This window comes from Polypterus senegalus, chromosome 9, assembly GCF_016835505.1.
Source record: "Polypterus senegalus isolate Bchr_013 chromosome 9, ASM1683550v1, whole genome shotgun sequence".
NCBI classification, from domain to species: domain Eukaryota; kingdom Metazoa; phylum Chordata; class Cladistia; order Polypteriformes; family Polypteridae; genus Polypterus; species Polypterus senegalus.
Genome location: NC_053162.1, coordinates 39,398,329 through 39,421,673, shown reverse-complemented (window position 1 = coordinate 39,421,673; position 23,345 = coordinate 39,398,329). Strand labels below are relative to the sequence as shown.

The window sequence follows — 23,345 nt, the reverse complement described above, 5'->3', positions numbered from 1 at the left end:
AGTTGTGTGTCACTTCCTGCTGACGTGAACAATCATTTCTTGTTTCTTTAGCAGCGTGACATGTCGTTGCCTATTACAGATCGATTGTGAATGGCCAGTTTCGGATGAAATGTTTTTTTTTTTAATTACATGGCTTTTATTGCGGTTTCTATTTGTTGTTGTTGTTGTTTTTGAAGAAAGCAAAACAAGAATGAAAGATATTAGTACCTTATGTCCGGAGTTCATCCTAACGCCAACTCATTTCTTGTAAACAGAGGGAAGAATTTATCTTATTATATGGGTTGCTTCAAGAGGTATGCCATTTTAAACTTTAAATCAATTTTGAAATGACTCACTGACTGTAAACAATGGTGATTTGCAAAGAGCAATGAAACCCCTGATTACCTGGACCTTTTTTCATAAGAAGAAGACTCTGAAAATGTTTTTTTAGGGTCAGGGCTAGGAAACCAACAGTATTCAAAGTATATGGACATGATAGGGCAAAGCAAAACTCCAAAACAGCAGATACACTGTAGTTATTGTGCACTTAAGAGTACTGTACCTTTTCTCTTGGTTTCCACAACTGTTATAAAAATATTGAAACAAAGAGACAGAGATCTTGCAACTGGCAAAAAAAAATTAAACTGCTTACAGGAACCTCTAAACCAGGGGTGAGCAACGGCAGTCCTGGCGGCAGGTTTTTGTTCCAACCCAGTAGCTTAATTCGAAACCAATCCTTGTCAATTAAAGCTCACATTTTACTTCATGGCTTGTCAGTGTTTAAACTCTGCAATGTCAGCTCATTTTGATATCATAGATTTGTTTTCCTTTCCTAGGATATTTGAAATGTTTTATTAACCCAGATACACTTTATCCCCCAAAGGTCATGCAGAAAGACAATTTCCCCTTGGGCATTAATATAGTATATCATATTAAAAATCAAATCAAAATGAATACACACAGATGTATATGGAAACCATATATTGCTAATAAGGAGCAAATAAAAACAGTGGCTGCAACTGTTTAAGACCATAACAGGCCATTAATGGCAGGACAACTGAAATGAAGCAGCATATTGTTTCTTGAGCAACAAGCTCTTCATCAGCAGTAACTGTCTTCTCATTAAGCAATTGAGTTGGAACAAAAACAATGCCAGACTGAATAACAAACATCCTTCTCCTTCTTCCTGGTAGTAAAACAATTATGTTTATGACTGTAGTGTGTTCTTCTTCAATATGAATATCAAGCCTGAATCTATTTCCACCTTTCCTGGCTCGCTGTTTCGTCACACACACACACACACACACACACGCACACACACACACACAAAAACCCTTCTTCTCAGCAGATTCTCCTCTTTGAACTCCATAACCCAAATGCCCCCAACACCATTGAGGCAAACATCTGGAGTGTAGTTGTACACTTTCAACAAGAGCAAAGCCAGTTGTTATCCTGGCTGCATGAGTTCCTCTTTGAAACCATCATTATTATCATCACGACTTTAAAGCCTTTACTTTTTTTGTAATTCTATGTCCTTTGTTTGAAGTCCACATATAACCTACTCTTGGTCTCTTTTCTTTGTAATTTTTTCCTTAATTAAGATGTTAGCATATTTCCGTTCCCAAATGTTCATTTCATTTTTTATTTTCTTCTGGAATCCAACTTAAAAATGTATATCTTATATTCTTTACAAGGTACATTATTTTGTTACTATTTAATTCCTTACTTTTGTGACAGTGTGTGCCCTTTATATATTTTTTGTGCATACAGTTATTTTTATGATTGTTTTCTTTCCCCCCTTTTTGTCTTGTATTTATTGATTGTTAGTTAAAATATCCTTGTGTCTTTTATTGGATTCTGACACCATTTTGAAACCACCATTTTGTGTTGTTAAAAAGAGAGCACAACCACCAAGGTTACTGATGTCAAGATATCTTCCAGTATAAATATGGTGTGTCGATTGACTAGTTTAGTATTCCTTTGTAATATCGTGGGAAATACTTCACTTTTGACACTGTCCCTTAACATTTACTCCATACTGAAATTTCACCTGGACAGGATTGTCAGGCATAGCATGGTAGATGCTACAGAGTTTGGACTTCAGCCACCAAGGTACTTCATTACCTATACTGCAGTTTCATTTAAGACAACACTTTGCACAGACTATCTATTAAACCTGCCTGTTTGCATTTCTGTTTATAAAGGGCTGTCAGTCATGGCATGCCCTCTAGGCAATTGGGACTTTAGGTAATAAGGTATACCCTTGCTCATATCGTGCCATTTCACCCAAGACTACACCATGCAGAGACCACACTGAGGGGCATCTTGTCTCACCTCTACTAACCTGGAATTAATAAAGAGCTCTTAATTCATAAGGTAAGAAACCTTAGGCAATAGCAGTGTTCTTCTATTTAACATAATTTAAGTGTAAAACCATAAGCAGAAGTACCTCATGAAATCTGGGACCTGGAATCTCATAGACACACCACTTTTAAGATGATCTTCATTCTCTGTCCAGGTGGCACATTTCTTAGTTACAGAACGTTCCCAGAGGCAGACTTATGTCATTCTGACATGGAAAAGTAGACCCTCTCTCTTGGTGTTGTCCTCCTTGTTATCCTTATTATAACGGAAAACACTCAATAAATAATTAATAATTAATATACAAACATACCATTCAAATAGTCAATCCTTTAGTGACGCAGAATAGAAAAACAAACATACAACTGCTAAACCTTAAAAGAACACTCCACACTTTTTTATATATTAATTGCCCCATGTACTTTGCAATAATGGGCAAGAAAAAAATTTAATGTCCTGTTTTTGTGCAGAATGGAGAGGAAAATATTATGATTTCAAGCCAATAGTGACCAATGCTATACAACAGCAAACATTGTGAAAAATGACCATGGAAAAAAAAAATCATGTCACATAATACACATTATTTATGGAATTGTTGGCTGAAAACGTCAAAACGTATACTTGTTTGCTAAAATATAGTTAAATATACAGTATACTACTGAAAAAAATCAATGCACTACATAAACAGGAAAATAAATCCTCATGTGATTGCTTTTTTGAATTGAAAAAATGACTTTTAACCAACAAATACGGGGAGAGGTGGATCTTCAAAACAAAAAGGTAACGACATGAGTTTTTAGTTACCTGTTTGTGATGTTTGATGTTATAATGATGTGCAGCATTCTGTTTTTTCAAAAGTATACATTTAACAATATTTTAGCGAAAATGCATATGTTTTGCATGTGAAGAGCAAATGACTGGATAATGACGTGGGGATTATGCAACATGAGTAACGTATGACTTTTTTCTTCTTTCTTTTCCATAGATATGTTTCAGATTGTTTCCTGCTATACAGAGTTGGTCACTATTGGCTTATATTTTATCATAAACATTTTCCTCTCCTTTCTGCATAAAAACATGACATTAAACATTTTCTTAGCCATCCATACAAACTGCAAGGAGTAAGTAACATACAAAAAATATAATTTTTAAGTGGGGTATTCATTTAATCAAATCAAAAAAAAATGCAAAACAAATTCCAATTATTAAACCTCAACTAAATTAAGCAATTCCAAAAGGACCAGTTCAGCATTAAAGTCTATAAAACACACAGATGAAGGGAGAATGTTTAAACTCCACATAAACAGGCATGGGATTTGACCGCAGGCCACTAGATCTATGACGCAACAGCATAAAGCACTGTACATATATAAAATTAAAACTGATTGATAGATTAAAATACTGTAAATTATTGAATTTAACACAGTACTAGGTTTTCTGTTAGTCTAGTCTATGAAACTGATCTTGACTGGACATTAGCTCACATAAACACACGTATATGGCGTACATTTTAAGGCATTGCAATTTTTCGCTTCTCCAGTCATCATACATCAGCATTACTCCATATCATGTATCAGTAGCCACACATCACTCGTCGCAGTATCTGGCGTGCTAATTGATAGTATTCTTGACATAGTAAACTTATCATTAGATACGGGGGTCTTCCCAGATTGTCTTAAGACTGATGTAGTTAAACCCCTGCCGAAGAAAAATGATCTTGACTCCTCTGCTTCTGAAAATTTTAGACCCATTTCTAACCTGCCTTTCTTAAGTAAAATCCTAGAGAAGGCAGTCATTATGCAGTTAAATGACCACCTAAATAAACTTGCTATTCTTGATAAATTTCAGTCGGGTTTCAGAACAAATCACAACACATAAACTCCACTCATTAAAGTAGCCAATGACTTGCAGGTCAATGCAGACAGAGGTCGTTTTATCTGTTGTCATCCTCTTAGATCTGAGTGCCGCATTTGATACCATCAATCACAATATTCTTAGAAATTGCCTTAGTCAATGGGTGGGCCTCTCTGGCAGTGTCTTAAATTGGTTTGAATCCTACCTGGCAGGTAGAAAATTCTTTGTTAGTTGTGGTAATTATACTTCAATGACACATGATATTCTATATGGTGTTCCATAAGGCTCTATCCTGGGTCAGCGGCTCTTTTCGATTTACATGCTTCCGTTAAGTCAGATTATCTTGGGGCATAATGTGACCTACCACAGCTATGCTGATGACACACAACTGTATTTACCAATAGCACCTGATGACCCCGACTCTCTTGATTTGCTGACAATGTCTCACCTTTGTTTCCGAATGGATGAGTAGTAATTTTCTCAAACTAAATAAAGAGAAAACTGAAATTTTAGTGATTGGCAAAAATGGATATAATGAGGGTACTAGAAATAAACTTGATGCATTAAGATTAAAAGTCAAGATGGAGGTAAAGAATTAGGGGTAACTATTGACTCTTTCCTGAATTTTAAATCACATATTAATCAGTCTACTAGGACAGCATTTTTCACTTAAGAAATATAGCAAAAGTTAGACCTCTTATAACATTGCAAGATGCTGAGAATAGTGATGAGCGAGCACCAAAGTGTTCGGGTGTTCGATCCGAACACATCGCGATGTTTGTGTGCTCTACTGAGCACCTGAGTATAATGTAAGTCAATGGGAGACAACCAGGCACCCCCTGCTCTGAAGAGGAGAGGGTGCCTGGTCCATTGGAAAAGGTCAGAAAGTGACAGAAACACCACCCGTGGATGATGTCTGGATGCATCTTGGACTCCCAAGTCGCTGCTGGGAACCAGTTTGTCCGAGTTGTACGCCACTTTTACAGACTGACAAAAATATGCCCAAAACCCCCCCAAAAATAAATTTTACAGGAAAAATGATGCGCCGTGGAATTTTCTAGGGGTGCCGCGAAAACTTTTGTAAAATTTTTAAAATTGCTAGTGTTTTTGAACTCTTGGTTGATTAAAAAGATAATGTTTAAAAAAAAAATTATGTTGGAAAAACAGATAAAGGAACACTTATGGAAATGAAGTCTAAGAAATGCGAGAGACTTTAAATGATCGACAAGGAAATGTGCGTCTGTCTTTCGAAAATTGATCCTCGCATCAATCTCATATGTGCTGAAAAACAATCTCAATGTTCACATTAATTAAATTTAAGATTTATCCTTTGATTCCTTAATTAATAAAATGTCTTTCAAACTTGTAAAATTAACTGTTTTTATTGGTGATTGTCCATAGATTGTGTCGTCATGACTTTATTTATGAGCAGTCCCTTGGGTGCGCCGTGAAAGAACATTTTTGAACTTAGTGCGTTGCAACTTGAAAAAGGTTGCCTTTCACTGCTCTAAAACATGATATGGGAGTGCCTGCAGGTGAGCTGACGCTCTAAAACATTATATGCGAGTGCATGCTGTTTAACACCCGATGACGTGTTCCGGCCAATCAATCACTGTAATGCCAGCACCTGACATGGCTACTGGCATTACAGCCAGGGCAGTACTTACCTGCCCCTTGATTGGCTGTCTCCAACCCGTGAAACATGCAGGGCGGAGACCCGAGCATGGCACATGAGCACATGTGGTGCTCGTTCGAGTAGCGCCATGCTCCGAGCACAGCAATGCTCGAGCCGAACACATGTTCGGCCGAGCATGCTCGCTCATCACTAGCTGAAAAATTAGTTCACACTAGGAACCCCTGCAGATTTTATTTTTTTTTCTCCAGACGCCTGGAGTTTTTTTGTTTTTTCTGACCTCCCTGGCCATCTGACCTTACTTTTATGCTATGTTAATTAGTGTTCCCTAATTTTAATTATTCATTTGTCTTTTTTCTCTTTCTTCATCATGTAAAGCACTTTGAACTACATCATTTGTATGAAAGTGTGCTATATAAATAAATGTTGCTGTTGTTGCAAATTATTGCTTAGTAGTCGCTCATCACGCATCACTACTCACTTATTCATCATGTCATTACTCATCAGTACTGATAACGATTCAGGACATTTGTCATTTTCTCAAAACTAGTTATGTCAATACAGAAGGTGAGTGTGTGCCTTTGTGCCTCCTTTCTTTCCCAGCAGCACTGAGTGAAGTATAGAACCCAGCCTAAAATGGACCCCATACAAATGTACAGATATATTCACTCACTTTCACAAACTCGCACTTCTAGTCACACAAACTTTAATCTGAAGTTTGGATTATCTCACATATTTGTACAATGTCATAAATAGTAGGCCTAATTACGTTTGATGTCTTAAATGTGTGGTCAGAACTCCATGGACTAATGTTTTTGAACTGACATGAAACAAGTTCTAAATATAATGACCCATTTATCTAATTTACTGGGCAATTGCAATAAATCTTGAAAGACTGGCTTTAGGACATTTGTATTGGGGTGCTTTTTAAAGCAAGCTTTACCAAAAAATATGATAAATCAAGTGACCTTAATGCTACTGTAGTACCATTGAAAAGAGGCCTGATGACGTTGTAAATGGGAGACTGTAGCTTATGTGATACTTCACTTTCTCCAAAAGACCTTTTGAAACATGCATAATATATTTTTATTGTCTCATTGCTGTTAATAATTGATTTCAATCTTATGCTCTTTTTTCATACCTGATAAAAAAACAATAACATGTTCAGACTTTGTACTTAAATTTAATTATACCAAATTTAATTATGAAATGCTGACGTCGATATAATGAAGGCTGCAGTTTAAATATCTGTCTCATTATTTTATTTTTGTCCTTCATACCCAAAATTACAAACTGCAGTGGCAATTTTCTATGATTAATTTGTCCTTAAATATATTTAAAATTTAAAGAAGAAAAACATCCTTATTCTGTGCCCCAAAATACATTTAAGAAAAAGCATAGGAGTAGGTTTTTCTTTTAAAGGTGAAGTCATATTAAAAGGTCCATAAAGATTTTAGGCAACTCATCAATTGGAGTTATTTTAAATAGTGGCACAGTGCCCCCCTTAGTTATGTATGTTTGCGCAGTATGTCCTGCCCCCTAAAGTTTCTAGTGATTACCTCCCTGGCTCTTCATTAGGTCTTTTATACTGTTAGACACCCAAATCGATAGCGAGAAACCACACTCAGCAACACAAGCTAAGCTTTTAAACTTCTCCTCACCAGCCTTTGTCATTCTTACACTTACCAGCTAACAAATTTAATGAAGTATACTGCCAAATTGTATAAAGTAACATGCAATATATACTGTATCCCATGTGACCACTGGCTCCATCCATCCATCCCAGGAGAAAGGACTTTTTCCTTTGACATTGTTTATTATAAATAAAAATCTATCAATTTTCCAAAGGCATTTAATTCAGTTTTGGTTTTATGGAAGTCCAGAACTTGTTCTGTCACCATCTGATGCCTAGCAGCATGAAACTGGGCAGCAGGACACATTAATGCATACTGGGCAATTTAGAGTCAGCCAATAATAATGCATGAATTTGTCTGGGATGCAGGAGAGAACATGCAAAGTCCTTACAGACTATACCAGGACAGACTTTAAACTGGGTCTTCAGAATCCATGATGCAGCAGCACCTTACCACCATTTTGCACCATAACAAATACATAAAAATAATTCATAATGGTGTGCATAACGAAAACAACAAAACAAACTTTATCTTCCTGAATCAACATATATACATTGTGACAGATAGGGGGTGCTATCGCTCCCTTGAACCCCAGTCCAATACGCCAGACACCAGATAAAAGTCCACAAGTTGACTTTATTAATACAGCACAGTGCACAAAGCACCCTCTCCTCCACTATACTCTATACTATACAAATAATCACAATAAAACAAAAACTCTCCACCACTCCCAGACGCGTTGCCACCCTTCCACCCAGCTCAGCTCAATGCTCTGGTGTCTCTCTGAGTCTTTTATAGTCCTTGTCCCAGAAGTGTTTTGCCCTCTCTGTCCACGTGACTAAGAACACTTCCGGGTCAGATAAAATCCTTTTTCTTTACCCCGGAAGCACATCATTCCCCTTGTCCATGTGTACTTCCGGGGCGTAGGGAAAATAGTCACTGCTCCTCCCTGCAGTGCCTTCTAGTGGCCCCCATGGTATCCAGCAGGACTGTTAAGGAAAACTCCAACGTCCATAATTCCCTGCTGGCATTCGGGGCACCTCCATGCTGCAGGGAGGGCTCCACCTGGCGGCGTGGGGGTATTGGCCGGGATGAACAGCCGGCCATCCATCACAACATCTTATATGTTACTGTAAATCTTTAGTACTGGTAACTGAAATTTCCTCATTCACCAGTCAGGTCAGGATCATGGAGGGCAGCTGCCCATACCAGCAGTACTGTGAACAAGTTGCTAAGTTGGTAAGCATCCTTAAACAGGGTGCCAGGCACTGCTTTCTGTGGCATGTTTGCACACAAGCTCTGACTCAGTTGAAATGTGGGAGAAGGCCAGAGTACTCAAAAGAACACTCACACAAACACAGGGAGAAAATACCAGCTCCACCCCGGGAATACCGAAGCCTAGAAATTGATATGTACAGTACTGTGCAAAAGTCATAGGCTCATGTAAGGAAAATGTAAAGTGAGGATGCCTTCAAAACTACTGAAAAATCTCTACATGTGAAAAACTGCACTATAAAGAGTAGTAAACATTAAAACATTTCAAGTGATATTTTGTGTGACAAACTTTGCATTTGTCATGCATGTGCATATGTGTGTGTATAAAATACTAAGGGTTGTATCTTTCTATCATGCACTTATTCATGAACCACTGGGGCTAGAACAACAACAGCAATGACGACAATGACAGAACCTTGATCTCAGTCTTAATTGAAAGCTTATGATGTGATATGCACTACTAAAGCCAAAACTGTGGGTAGTGTCAACCTTCATGAAGCTATTGGGGTGGGTATCCTTCTAACAACAAACTGCTAGAGAGGGTGACATTGCAGAAGGGAAAAGAACAGCAGCAACATAAGCTGAGAGTGAAGCGCATTGTTGAGGCTGCTGATAGGAAGAAGAAGAAGATGAAGAAGAAGAACATCAGTGTCTTCTGCTGAGCTTGAAGTATGGGATACATAATGCGCACAAGACAAGTCAAACAGATGCCTGCACAAACTGACCTGTGCTCTTCTCCTTGCGCCAAAGTGATCATTGTGACCACAAGATAAAGTACAGTGTACTGTGTTGGCTTGAAAAGGAACTCCAGTGGCAACATCACCTAAGTGTCAAGCCAAACACAGGATAAAGAACAATGACGAGAGGTTAGCCTGAATACGGAGCCATTGAGCAGCTGGCTAGTACTATGGCTCATTGACATGCCACACAAGAACAACGACGTGAAAAACCGTTGCTCGCGGTGGGACAAGACAACTGATATTCGATATTAGCAGAATCTATCAGTCTTGTACGGTCATGCTTTAATAAAACACTATAAATTGGTTCGTTTGATGTGACATGTACTCATTTGTGATTTGAACTTTGAATATAATTATTTATTGAGGAGCAGTACTACGAAAAAGAAAATCAGAAGACACAGTTTATTTATTAGAGTTTGAACAAAAATCTTCTGTTTCAAGTAAGTACATACTTTATTGTTTTTTTTTTTATCATGGGGCTGTCGAAATTGTTTGTTAATAAAAGTTTCTATTTCTTCAGATAATAATATGACTGAACCAAAAAAGAAATGCAGACAGTACAGCTTGGACTATTTGTACTTATTTTGAATTTACATATTTATTACATAAATGTCAAAAATGTAACAAAATTCAGCTCATATTTTTTTGCTTTAATTTTTGTTAGTGCAGGTTTCAATATTAAATGTTGCACAAGATATTGCAATATTCTGTAGTCCTTTTATCTTTTTCAATCATTAATTATAAGTGATTAAAATGAAAAGTTTGATATTTAGTGAAATATTTAATATCGAGTACTTTACAAATTTATTAATTTGAGTAAGTAAAGTAAATGACTAGGGGGTTGAATGTTTTAAAAGTTTTTGGTAAAGGGGTCTGCGGGCAAAAAAGTTTGGGAACTCTTGATCTACAGTGTATGAACCACCTTCATTTATGGACCAGAGGTCCATGTGCTTCCTAGTACAGTATGTAACATGTTCCTACCTATATGTTAATAAATTGTATTAGTTTACATTGAATTTTAGAGATAAATACATATTTATTTCATTTGCCTGTTATATTTTCATTTACATGAGTAACAAGAATTACACATAGAAGTAGCCCTGCCCCTGTCTCCTGAAGAAGATCGCTCTTGAAATTAACTAGATAACTTGATGGTCCAGGCCTTATATTTTCTGGATTCCAGACTTTTACCCCCTGAAGCCCTGCTTATACAGTCAAAAATGTTTTTGGAATGTCCATTAAGTTATCTATCTATCTATCTATCTATCTATCTATCTATCTATCTATCTATCTATCTATCTATCTATCTATCTATCTATCTATCTATCTATCTATCTGTTGTATCTTGTAGGGGCATCTCACAACTACAAAAACCAAAACAGGAGTCCTAAAAAGGCTAAACAATAAATGTAAAAGGCTTTATTAACAGAATTTTAAAAAGTAATGCAAGGCAAAAGCAAAGTAAAACAAAAGACACCAAATAATAAATACCTCCGCTCTCCAGGACCTAACTGAAGAGCAGTAACCCCTGTCTACTCTGTTAAACAACAACAACAACATTTATTTATATAGCACATTTTCATACAAAAAATTAGCTCAAAGTGCTTTACATAATGAAGAAAAAAGAAAAATAATTAAGAAAAATAAAAGACAAAATAAGAAATTAAAATAAGACAACATTAGTTAACATAGAAAAAGAGTAAGGTCCGATGGCCAGGGGACAGAAAAAAAAACTCCAGACAGCTGGAGAAAAAAATAACAAAATAAAATCTGCAGGGGTTTCCCCGGCTCACCTTCCAATACTTTGGCTTTCCTTCCTCCCTCTGACCAACTGAGCTCTTGTCACCATCCACCAACCAACTCTAAACCCCATGAGCAAAGGAAGAAAGGTTTGTTTATATCATGCCCCTGTGACCTTCCAGATACCCTGGCACAAGTAGTTCTGGGGACTCAACTGACATCAACAGTTGAGGACAGTGGGAGAGAACCTGGCATGCTAGGTGGTAGCCTCCCTGAACAACGCAACTTGTGTGGACACCTGGAAGGCATGCTGGGAATTGGAGTCCCATAGGGCAACCTTGTCAGGTTCTGTGGGTGCCACAAGGGGGAGCTGCAGGATTATGTGATCCCTACTTCATGGAACCTCCATTGACCCAGACTTGCTCCCAACAGGCGATGCCCTAGCTCCAGATGTACTCCAGGGTCTAAGATAAAAGGAGCCACTCAACTTCATCCAGGCAAGTTGGATTCAGGTAGAAGAGGGCAGAGCTCATCTGGGATGAGTAGAGGACTAGAAGAAGGGATTGGAATTGTGAAGAAGCCATTGTAAAGGCAATTATTATTAATAAACCTTGTATTTGCATCTAGGACTTGAGGTTGTGTCTGGGGTTTGGGGTGCTGCAATGCCCCCTATTGGTCACACTATCTATTGTATAGTGACTTATAGTGTCTCTTATATCTGTTGATGTTCTATCTTTGTACAGCAAGATTTTTTATGCTTAACAATACCTGCACCAGTTCAGTAACTATACAATATACACTTCACAGTACTCACATTTTAAAATATCCTAAAGAAACAGCTGCACAGTTTCATATGACAACATTGTGACTGACAATAAAGTAAAACAGCTATTACTATAAGCGTGTGAATAAATGATATGACTATTGACATTCTATTTTTACAAAAATAAAATGCATTTGCTTTAAATAAATTACATGATTTAAGTACAGTATTTCTAACTGTAAATCACTAAAAGCAAACTCCAATCCACAAAAAAGGAAGTTAATAGAAGGGAAAAATGGTAATTTCAGTAGAGAAGAGCAGTTTGGAAGATAAGATGAAATTAAGCTGTTATGATATCAAAATTAGAAATCAGAACTGAAAAAGTTTACAGTGTCAGAGAAAACATTTTGTCTGTCGGCTTCAGTGTGCAAGTGTGATCTGAAGTAAATGTCTGTGAGTCTTAAATGGTTTACTTTGTTTTTTCCTGTAAATAACCAATCATCCCAAAAGCTGTTGCCTTCATTTGTGAAAAACAAACAAATACATAAGCTATAGTGTACTTAAGCATCTCTGCACATCTTCAAAATAATCAAACAGAAGGCAAACATGAATTATGAAGTTGCTGCTGCAGGTTAAGAGATTGGAAAATGGATTTTCTGGGTGTGAGTTTTCTAATAGCCTCGCAGTTAGGAGACCCGGGTTCGCTTCCCAGGTCCTCCCTGCATGGAGTCTGCATGTTCTCTCTGTGTCTCCCACAGTCCAAAGACATGCAGGTTAGGTGCATTGCCGATTCTAAATTGTCCCTAGTGTGTGCTTGGTGTGTGCTTGGTGTGTGGATGTGTGCGTGTGTGTGTGTGCGTGGGTATGTGTGTGTGTGTGTGTGTGTGTGCAGCCCTGTGGTGGGCTGGTGCCCTGCCTGGGGTTTGTTTCCTGCCTTGCGCCCTGTGTTGGCTGGGATTGGCTCCAGCAGACTCCCGTGACCCTGTAGTTAGGATATAGCAGGTTGGATAATGGATGGATGGTTTGATGAATTTTCTAGTAATCTGCTGTTTTGAAGTCCTATGACACTTTGAAGACAGAAACAATACCTTTATGTCTGCAGCACCTTGTTTTCTGCATTTAACTCTAAAAAAGGCTCCATGAACACAAAGACCAAAGAGGCATTTCTCCTGGCTCACCTCCTTTCAATAACACATCGTTGGTCAAGAGTGATTTGGTGCTCTGTAAAGATGCATTTTAAATGATAAAAACTCAGTGTAACCCAGCCCTCTGTTCACTTACTGCAGGTCATGTGATTTGATCAGTTTGACACAGCAAAGCAATATAAAGCCAGAAGCTACAGGTCACACAGCAAGAAGATTTCTAGCTGCAGTGGACCTTACAGCCCAAGACACAGTAAGTTTGGCTTGTACTGCTCTTGTTTTTCTTAGCTACAAAATAGTAGTGGATACTAATATATATGAACATTAAAACAGCAAGATGTTTTTTTTATTTTTATTTTTACTTAACAAATGATTTTATCTTTATACCGTATGTGTTCTACTGTGTCAAGAGAAATGCAAAGTTTGTATGCAGTTGTGCACCTAGACTGTGCAGATAGTTAAATGGCACCTGTATCTGTGATCATAGTAACTACTCTTTGAAGGTTTAGCATTTTAAACAACAAGACCATTTAACCAATAGAGTGTACTTTAATGATTTACACATAACTGTCTCACCCGGTTATAGACAACACATGTCTGTGCAGGTAGATGAAGTTTAATATTACTTGTTAAATGTTTAGTTGCTTGAATGTTAAAAAGGTTTAGAATACATAATAACCAAAAACAAACATTAAAAATACTTTGTACATTTATGAAAGTATACTTTTAATGAAACACAAATACTTAAAATCATTTCTTCATTTTACAGATGTGCAAGAGTTTTATTTCCATAATGAGCTAAAAAGATATTTTAAAAAGAATTAAAAAAAAAAGTATAATAATAAGTATAGCTATTAAATTCAAGTTATCTATCTATCTATCTATCTATCTATCTATCTATCTATCTATCTATCTATCTATCATATAGTGCCTTTCATATCTATCTATCTATCTATCTATCTATCTATCTATCTATCTATCTATCTATCTATCATATAGTGCCTTTCATTTCTATCTATCTATCTATCTATCTATCTATCTATCTATCTATCTATCTATCTATCTATTATATAGTGCCTTTCATATCTATCTATCTATCTATCTATCTATTATATAGTGCCTTTCATATCTATCTATCTATCTATCTATTATATAGTGCCTTTCATATCTATCTATCTATCTATCTATCTATCTATTATATAGTGCCTTTCATATCTATCTATCTATCTATCTATCTATCTATGTCTTCCAGTGAAGTATTCACTAATAAATAAACAGAAATCTACAGAGTCCTTATGAACTGGAGTGATCATTTTAAACTTCCAGCTAATAACTGTGTAATGGCAAATCAGACATGTAAACTAATAAAGAGTAATGCATGCTAAATAGAGACAGTGAAGGTTCTTATTTCCGAAGGGACATTGTTAATGTAATCAGTTCAAATTACAGAATGCTGAATACTCCAATGGGCATTTTAGAGTAAATACTATATGTTATTATGCTTAAGGAAAATAATATGTAAGAAGTGGCTACAAGTTAAAGACTGAACAGTGCTAGTTATCTTAAAGTTTTCAAGACAATGTGGGATAATATTTTTTGTATGATAAGAGATAAGCTGTAGTAATAAGTAATTCATTTTAGATTTTTGATATCCCTTACACAGTGTTATTATAGGTATACTTATTATTCTTAATTATTCTTCTGCAGGTAAACCTAAATAAGATCAAGACATAAAACAGGATGTAGGTAGGATTAGGGCATGCTGCCATCTCACTGTTCTATAACTGCATTAGCCTGGCACTGAGTTTGCTCATTCTACTATTAAATGTGAACCATGTTTGCAGTTACCTCTGATTTTATAACAATTAAATGCACTTTATACTGAGGTTGGATTTTAGTCAGCCTCAGTGCCAGAAAATATATCCATTAGTGAAACAGTTTGTTTAGGTTCTCTGCAAATAGTCCAGAATTTTTTGTCAGTCAGTCAATCAGAACTTTATATGCTGCATTTCATTAGGAGAACTGAATCTGCACTAATTACTCACACATTCCTGTTGTCAAATAAAGATACCAATTTAATTTTTACCTTTTGCTTTTTATAATATTACCAAATCTTCTCTTTTCTAAAAGATTGAATTTGGATTAAGTGACTGGACTTGACTGCGGTGGGTTGGCGCCCTGCCCAGGATTGGTTCCTGCCTTGTGCCCTGTGTTGGCTGGGATTGGCTCCAGCAGACCCCCGTGACCCTGTGTTCGAATTCAGCGGGTTGGAAAATGGATGGATGGATGGCTGGACTTGAGAATGGGTTGTAAAATGTAAATGGGCCCTGCAGCAGGTTTGTTCAGCCTTATTCAGGTTGATGTTTAGCCAGCTGCTCTGTGGATGGTCTTTCTTCCTGATCCCTTAAACATTATTTGCATAGCACCTAATTTATCTTATAGCCATTGCACTTACCCACCCATTTAACCTTAGAAAGCCATTGGGCTGCAGAAGATCTGTTTTAACACAGCCATTGAGGTCAGTCAGACGCGTATTTGGGCCTTTTTATTCTGTCCCTGGTGTAGGATCACCACAGTGGTCACTGAGACCAAAGCAAAGCCACTAAGATGCTTCTATGTGAATCTTGTTGGTGTTTCATTTCTCATTTCCCCTAGTTTAAATGATGGTGAGTGAATCTGTATGTGTGCCCCATCAGTGGACTTTATTTTCGGTAAGGGCTCTGGCTGTCGTCGACTTCAAGTACAAAACATGGACAGATAAACGGATTCATGGATGAATGGATTGTGTGTGTTTACATGCTAAAGATATTTCTGAATGTTGATAGTCTGTATAGTTGAATAACTGTTTAAAGTATATCTTTATGTGGAAATTTAAATAGTGTGTATGAAGAAAGTACTTTCAAGAGATAACCGTTTAGGAACTGTGTTTGAGAAAAACGTGACACAGTTGTTTTTAAAATCATGAAGGAATTACTGCTGAGGATACCTTCTGTTATTCTAAAATGAGTTCTTCAACAAGTCCACATGAATAAAGATGGTCTCTTGCTAAAGGTAAATTTTACAAAAATGTTTGAATGTTTTTCTTCACTCAGAGAAATACAGACACATGGAATAAACTATAAAGTAGTTTGGTACAAAACTGGGACTAAAGGGACCTTAACAATTAAACACAATGTTATTTTGAAGAAATTAGATGACTTTTGTTGTATTGGATGACATGTCGTGATCATACTTTTACAGCCCAATATTCGATCCATCATCCAACCCGCTATATCCTAACTACAGGGTCACAGGGTCTGCTGGAGCCAATCCCAGCCAGCACAGGGCACAAGGCAGAAACCAAACCCCGGGCAGGGTGCCAGCCCACCACAGGTCACACACACACACACACCAAGTACACACTAGGGACAATTTAGGATCGCCAATGCAGCTAACCTTCATGTCTTTGGACTGCGGAAGGAAACCGGAGCACCCTGAGGAAACCCACACAGACACGGGGAGAACATGCAACCTCCATGCAGGGAGGATACGGGAAGCAAACCCAGGTCTCCTAACTGCGAGGCAGCAGTGCTACCCACTGCGCCACAGTGCCACCCCAGCCCAATATTCTAATATAAAAAGTAAAGTATACATATTCCATATATTTTTGTAAAGGTGGCTTCATAAAAAACATATTTTCTGCGAATATTTGAAGAATTAGCATTATGCCTTGTACAGTATGTGCATTTAATATCTATGTGTTTGGTGTTGTCACCCAAGACAATGAAGAATTCATTATCTGAAACTTTTTCATCCTGATTATGGTCAGCACTAATAGTACATCACTTATTTTTAAAATCATGTAACTTACACGAGGATAACAAAACGTTTTATTGTCTCATGTGTCTGGGAGCCTGCATGCTTGATTTTCCTAACTCACTTACTGCATATATTGCCATTCATGTCTGCCACAAGAAAGAAGAAGGTGGGAATCGATGCCCATTTGGACATACCACTTAATTGCATGGCATGTTCAACATCATCACACACATATGAAACCTTCCTAACGGTTATGATTGAAGGCCAAACGCTGTTTATGAAAGCCAGTAAACAGCATTTTTACAGTAGACTGACTTTCCACAGAATTTACTGCCTTTTTTTGTATGAATTTATCTTTCTGTAGAGAAATTGGAGAAAAGCCAAGCAAAATGACACCTTTTATTGGCTAACTAAAAAGATGCATATTGTAATCTTTTTAGTTAGCCAATAAAAGGTGTCATTTTGCTTGGCTTTTCTACATTCATAATGGCTAACACGGTACAACACCCTAGTACTGTAGGGAAATTGCAAATTTTCACATTAGGTTTTCATCTTTCCCCAGCTTTCTGAATGTGACCATTGTTTGCTATTTACACTGTTTGTTTACTAGCTTTGGCCAGAAGCTCATATTATGTGTGACAGGCGTGTAAAATTCTGAACTTGGTCAGAAAAATATGATATTTCACTCTTTGTTGTAGCACCCCCAAGACAAATATGAAAGTTGTCTAAAATGTGTGTGCCAGAGCAAAAGAAAAACATCTTCTGTATGAGTTTGCCATTTTTATATGGGTCAAAGGTCCCATGTGATGTAGGCTGAGAAGCAGAAGAATCTGACCTATCGGCAACTACTCACCTAGAGTCCAGTCCATTATGGAGGCCGAGCAAACCCTCTCCAAAGAGCAGCTGAGTCTCACTTTGTTACATAACATGAAAACAAAACCCTTTTGTAGTTCAACTAAAGAAAAGAAATACTGTACAATTCTGACTCTTTAAAGCACTCAGCTATGCAACAAGAGAATCAGGATTAATCTGTCCTGCATCAGACTTTACACACTCAGAAATAATGTCCATTAGCTTCAGAAACTGCAGAGACAACTAACAGTAAAACAGGAGGTAAAGTGAAATGGAACAATGAGGAACTTCAGGCCAATTAATATATCTAAATAAAGTGCAGTTTACAATAAAGGAATCCACAGCCACCTGCCCATAATGAAATACAGCAAATCCAGTTCAGAATCACAGGAATTGGGGCATATCCCAGCAGCAGTGTGCAGAAGACAGGACCCAACCCTGGATGGGGTGTCATTCCATCACAGAACCAATGGTACCAATTCAGTGATGCCAATCTATATTCAGCTAGTCAGTCAGTCAGTCCGTCAGTCAATCAGTCACTCAGTAAGTCAGTCAGTCCGTCAGTAAGTCAGTCAGTCCGTCAGTAAGTCAGTAAGTCCTTCAGTAAGTCAATCAATCAGTAAATCAGTCAGCCCATCAGTCAGTCAGTCAGTCAGTCAATCAGTCAGTCAGTCCGTCAGTCAGTCCGTCAGTAAGTCAGTCAGTCCATCAGTAATTCAGTCAGTCAGTCAGTAAGTCCTTCAGTAAGTCAGTCAGTCAGTCGTTCAGTCAATCAGTTACTCAGTAAGTCATTCAGTCAGTCAGTCCATCAGTCCGTCAGTTCGTCAGTAAGTCAGTCAGTAAGTCAGTCTGTCAATCAGTGAGTCAGTCAGTGAGTCCTTCAGTAAGTCAGTCAGTCCGTCAGTAAGTCAGTCAGTCAGTCAGTCAGTTCGTCAGTCAGTCTCCAACCCACTATATCCTAACGCAGGGTCACGGGATCTGCTGGAGCCAATCCCAGACAGCACAGGGCGCAAGGCAGAATCAAACCCATATTCAAAAAGTGCAATCAGTCAAATGAACTTTTATGAGAGAACAGTATCATATTCAAATAGAACAATCTTAACTTGATGCCACCTTAGATTGATGACATCATGAATTTTATATAACCATAAGTGAATGAAGCTGAGTAATTTAATTCATATTTGTGGGCCAGAGCATAATTTGGCAGAACAGGGTACAAGGAACATCCATAATCAGATATCATTTTAACTAGCATGCATGTTTTTGAGATATGGGAGAAAACTAAGAGAATCTGGAGAAAAACACACACAGTCAAGAGTAGAACATGTAAACACCATAGCAGCAGTGACTGAACTGGCATTCAAACTGATAATTCGAGCAGTGAGACTGTTACACAGGTTTCTTTTTTTGTGATTCATGCCATTTTTAATAATGGCAAAAAAATCGCATTTAACAATAGATGGATAGCTATGTGAGTATCCTTCCAAATGTTATTCTTTCTGTATCTTTAGCAGACCCTGTTGCCTATTGTATTTTCAAAGCTCGAAGCTAGAAGCGTGTTACTTCCTCTCTCAACGACCTTATTGTTTCTTTTTATTAAATTATTTTAACAGATCAACTGGAACATCATGTTGAATAAATTCCTACTGTGTTGGTGGATGCTTCTTGGCCTTCAAGTCACTCTGACCTCTGCGTATAGCAGTAGTCATTTGGAAGATGTCAATCCCCCTTTAGCAGGGGTAGGGAGATACGTCAGTGCCAACAGTGTGAGGAAAGCGAAAGAGACTTCCTTTTCTACTGCAGGTAAGTCTGATTGCTAATCTTACTTTGTGTTCCTGTTTGTTTTGCTCCCACTAGTTGTACCACTGGCTTCCAAATTCAGTCCTGGTGGGACCCTCAGTAACTACGGGTGGTTGTTTTGTTTTAATTTAACAAAAATATCCACCAATGGTTTAAGCAAAATTCACTTCACTGAATTTCTTAAACTAAGCTAAAATATCGTAAATAAAACATTTTTGATAAGTCTATAATACTTACAATAAGTGTCATGATATAAACACTTTTCACTTTTTTTGCAGTGTGTTTGTTCCCATTCCCAATCAGTGAATCCTTTTTCCTCTGAATGATGTCGTTTTTAATTAATTAGCTGCTGTTCGTTTCTTCTCTTATTCTGCATTTAGAAAAGTACACTAATGTGACATTTACATTCAGAAGAAATTTGAATGTTTGCCATTGGTTTATATTTTTAACTCTTCATTTTAATTTTCCTAGTAATTCAGACTTTTTCTCTACTTAATTGTTTCTTAATTATAACAATTAACAATGAAACATGCAGACACCATGGGAAACAACTGGAATTAGGACAAGATTGACACAAGAAATTTTAAAATCAAGTTTGCAGAATTTTATTAGTAATCATTCAAAATATGTATGCTACATGGAAGTAATTAATTTTTTATAAGACTTATCAATACCTTCACTATGTGTCATGCTGCTTTTCCAGGTATTTTGGTTATTAAAGTTATTATTAACAACAACATTTATTTGTATGGCCTATTTTCATACAAATGATGTAGCACAAAAGGGCTTTACAAAATGAAAAAAGAAAAAAGATTAAAATTAGGTAATATTAATTAATAAAGAATAAAGTAAGGTCCGATGGTCAGGAAGAACAGAAAAAATGAGCTATTAACTGCTAAGCACGCTAGTAGGGCATCCAAATGAAGAAGAGAAAAGACCAGTTAATTAAACTATGAGATCAACTGATAATAAAATGACTTCTGATTGTGGAGGGGTCTCCTAGGACTGAACTTGGAAATCAATGGGCTAGACTTTGGGTTCAAGACTGGCACTGCGCTACTTAATGACACCCAGAGGTTTTTTCTTGTTCCTATCCTTCATAACACCAAGTAGACTGAGACTTAACCTAACTTGACATTGATTTCTCAAAACACCCAGTGATTCTAAACTGGCCTAACTCATACGATAAAGTGTGTATCACTAGTAGGATGTGTAGGTGTGCCCTGTGATGGCTGGCATTCTATCAAGAGTTAGCGTCTGCCATGTGTCAATTGCTTCTTAAGACCAAGTACTGGAAAAATAAAGAAGGTTCAGAAGCTGGATGGCATTGTGTTGTGATAAATTAACCTGTAATGGACACAAGGTTTCAAACTTTTATTTAACTGATGTGAATAATATAAACTGGGATGTTCTGACAGTCCATTTAGGGTTGAGAACCCACATTATGTCTGCCATCCATTTTATAAACTCTCTTTTTCATTGCAGAGAGCCAGAACCTACCCAGCATCATCAGGCAGAAAGTAAAAACAAGTGTCCATCCACATTGTCTCATATCGGGCCAAATCAGAGATTTAAAACATAACTTGGGCTTTCGGGAGAAAGCCAGAGAACAAGATAAATTACACATGAGGACGTGGGCATGTCACTGACAGAGCTGAGCACTGATCTCAGGTTCTTGAAGCTCTAAGACTCAGTTAGTACAGTTAGGCACTGTGCAGTCATACTACCCATATATAATAATAATAATAATAATAATAATAATAATAATAATAATAACTCGGGGGTTCCGCCCCCTGCTTGCTTCGCTCACCCACCCGCGAGTTTGGTTTACTGAATATACAATTTAAAGAGATTGTTATTTTCATGGGAATTGTTACATATGTATTATTTCCACTTTTACTTTAAAAACTTTTGTAAAAACAATACTTGTCCTTTATTTCCAGCACGGTGCCTGGTTACATCTGTTTCTCGCCGGACATATAACGCTGCTCATGTTGTGAAGGTGGTTAGCTGCTGTTGCGCTGCCCATTGATAATTTTAAAGCCTGTACAGCTGCTGTCCTTTTTGACACTTCGTGTCTCTGCCGCTTGCGTTGTGAAGGGGGGCGGGGGGGTTAGGGTGGCTGAACGCACGCAAGGAGAAGTGGTCGGATCATCTGCTGGTGAGCTGCGTGTTATATATGTCGCTTGTTGTTGTTTTAAGAGCTGGGAGCAAGTTAAAGTGTCTCGCGCAGGACTTCAGATTGTCTTCTGAGAAGATCACGTCTCGTCTCCCTAGTCTGCCTCCCCAAGATTTTTTTTATAATAGAGAGATAAGAACAATAATAATAAAAAATTTACGTATTTACTCGTGTACCACACACCCTCGTGAAAGACGGGCATGCTAATTTTTACAAAGAAAATCGCGAAAAAAGTTTTGCCCCGTGTATGATGTGCGTTGTGATTGTATAGGAAGCGTTTAGAGAGAGAGAGAGCGCTGTCGAGAGAGAACACGAGTGCGAGCAAGCGAGAGAGAGTGAGCTGCAAAGCGAGCAAGCGAGAGAGAGAGCAAGCGAGCGAGCCCAAGTAGAAGAAGTGAACATTACAGAATTACATACATTTCCTCGTGTATGACACGCACCTGATTTTCTAATGGTAATTTTCGGGAAAAAATGTGCGCATGGTACATGCGTAAATACGGTATTAATAATAATAAATTATGTTTATATAGAGCTTTTCCATCTACTTAAAGTACCTTACACAGTGGGGAGCCACTTCAACTACCACCATTTCAATTGGATGATCCAAAGGTAGCCATTATTGCACCAGTATGCTCACCACACAGTATCTATTAGGTGGTGAAGGTTTAAGAGAGAAAGCCACTTAGATAGACAAGGGATGGATGATATTAGAGTGCACTAACAATGCAATGAAAGGGACAGATGCATTTGACATGATTGGGGAATCATAATTGACCCCATTTAATGAAATATTATTCCAAATATGTTTTGCTCAGGGCTTGATAATGCCAGTTTATCTTATTATATGCTGGTCACGGACTGACTTGGACTTCCTGCACTTCATGGAGTTTATGGGTAGTGGACTGGAATTTGCTAGACTGGAGATTAACCTTTAGTGATGTCATTGGACCTTGAGTTGTTAAGTGTTTACAATGCTGTGAGTGAAAGGAGAAAGCAGGTAAGATGCTGTGTACCTCTCAAACACCAATGTCTTGTACATGTGTAATTGGAGATTGCCCAATTGGTATGAGACTGAGGGTAAGGAGGCAGTTTATCCGTTACATGCAACAAAGCAATGCCAAAGGGGGTTATCTCTCTATTATAAAACAAAATCTTGGGAGGGAGACAATTTGACGTCCCGCAAGAGACACGTTAACGTCACGCGAGACAAGGCAGTGAGACAGCATTTAAAACAAGTTCATGGACATCTAACCTAGCAGTTGTTGAAATGCATTTGGCAGACACACTTCATGTGCTCACAGCTCTTAAAACAACGACAAGCAACAAGCAGAACACACAGCTCACCAGTAGCAGCACCAAGTCAGCAGATCACCCGACCACTTTTCCTAAGCATGCGTTCACCATCCACCCCAACCCCCACCACCCCCGCCGTCACAATGCGAGCGGCAGAGACACGAAGTGGCAAAAGGACAGCTGCTGTACAGGCTTTAAAATGATCAACACACAGCCCAACAAGTAGAACACGCAGCTCACCAGCAGCAGCAGAAAGGCAGCAGATGATCCAATGGCATCTCCTTAGCGTGCATTCAGCTGCC

General features: G+C 37.8%; 1 protein-coding gene across 1 annotated transcript in view; it reads left to right on the top strand.

Moving 5' to 3' along the window:
• The first annotated feature begins 2,053 nt into the window (after nt 1-2,053).
• Nucleotides 2,054-23,345, top strand: part of LOC120534848 (agouti related neuropeptide) — a 36,397-nt gene continuing 15,105 nt past the window's right edge. Inside the window, exons 1-3 of the mRNA XM_039762360.1 lie at nt 2,054-2,091; nt 13,266-13,374; nt 19,385-19,574. Of these exons, the coding sequence (XP_039618294.1) occupies nt 2,054-2,091; nt 13,266-13,374; nt 19,385-19,574 (337 nt within the window). The remainder of the gene's footprint in view (nt 2,092-13,265; nt 13,375-19,384; nt 19,575-23,345) is intronic.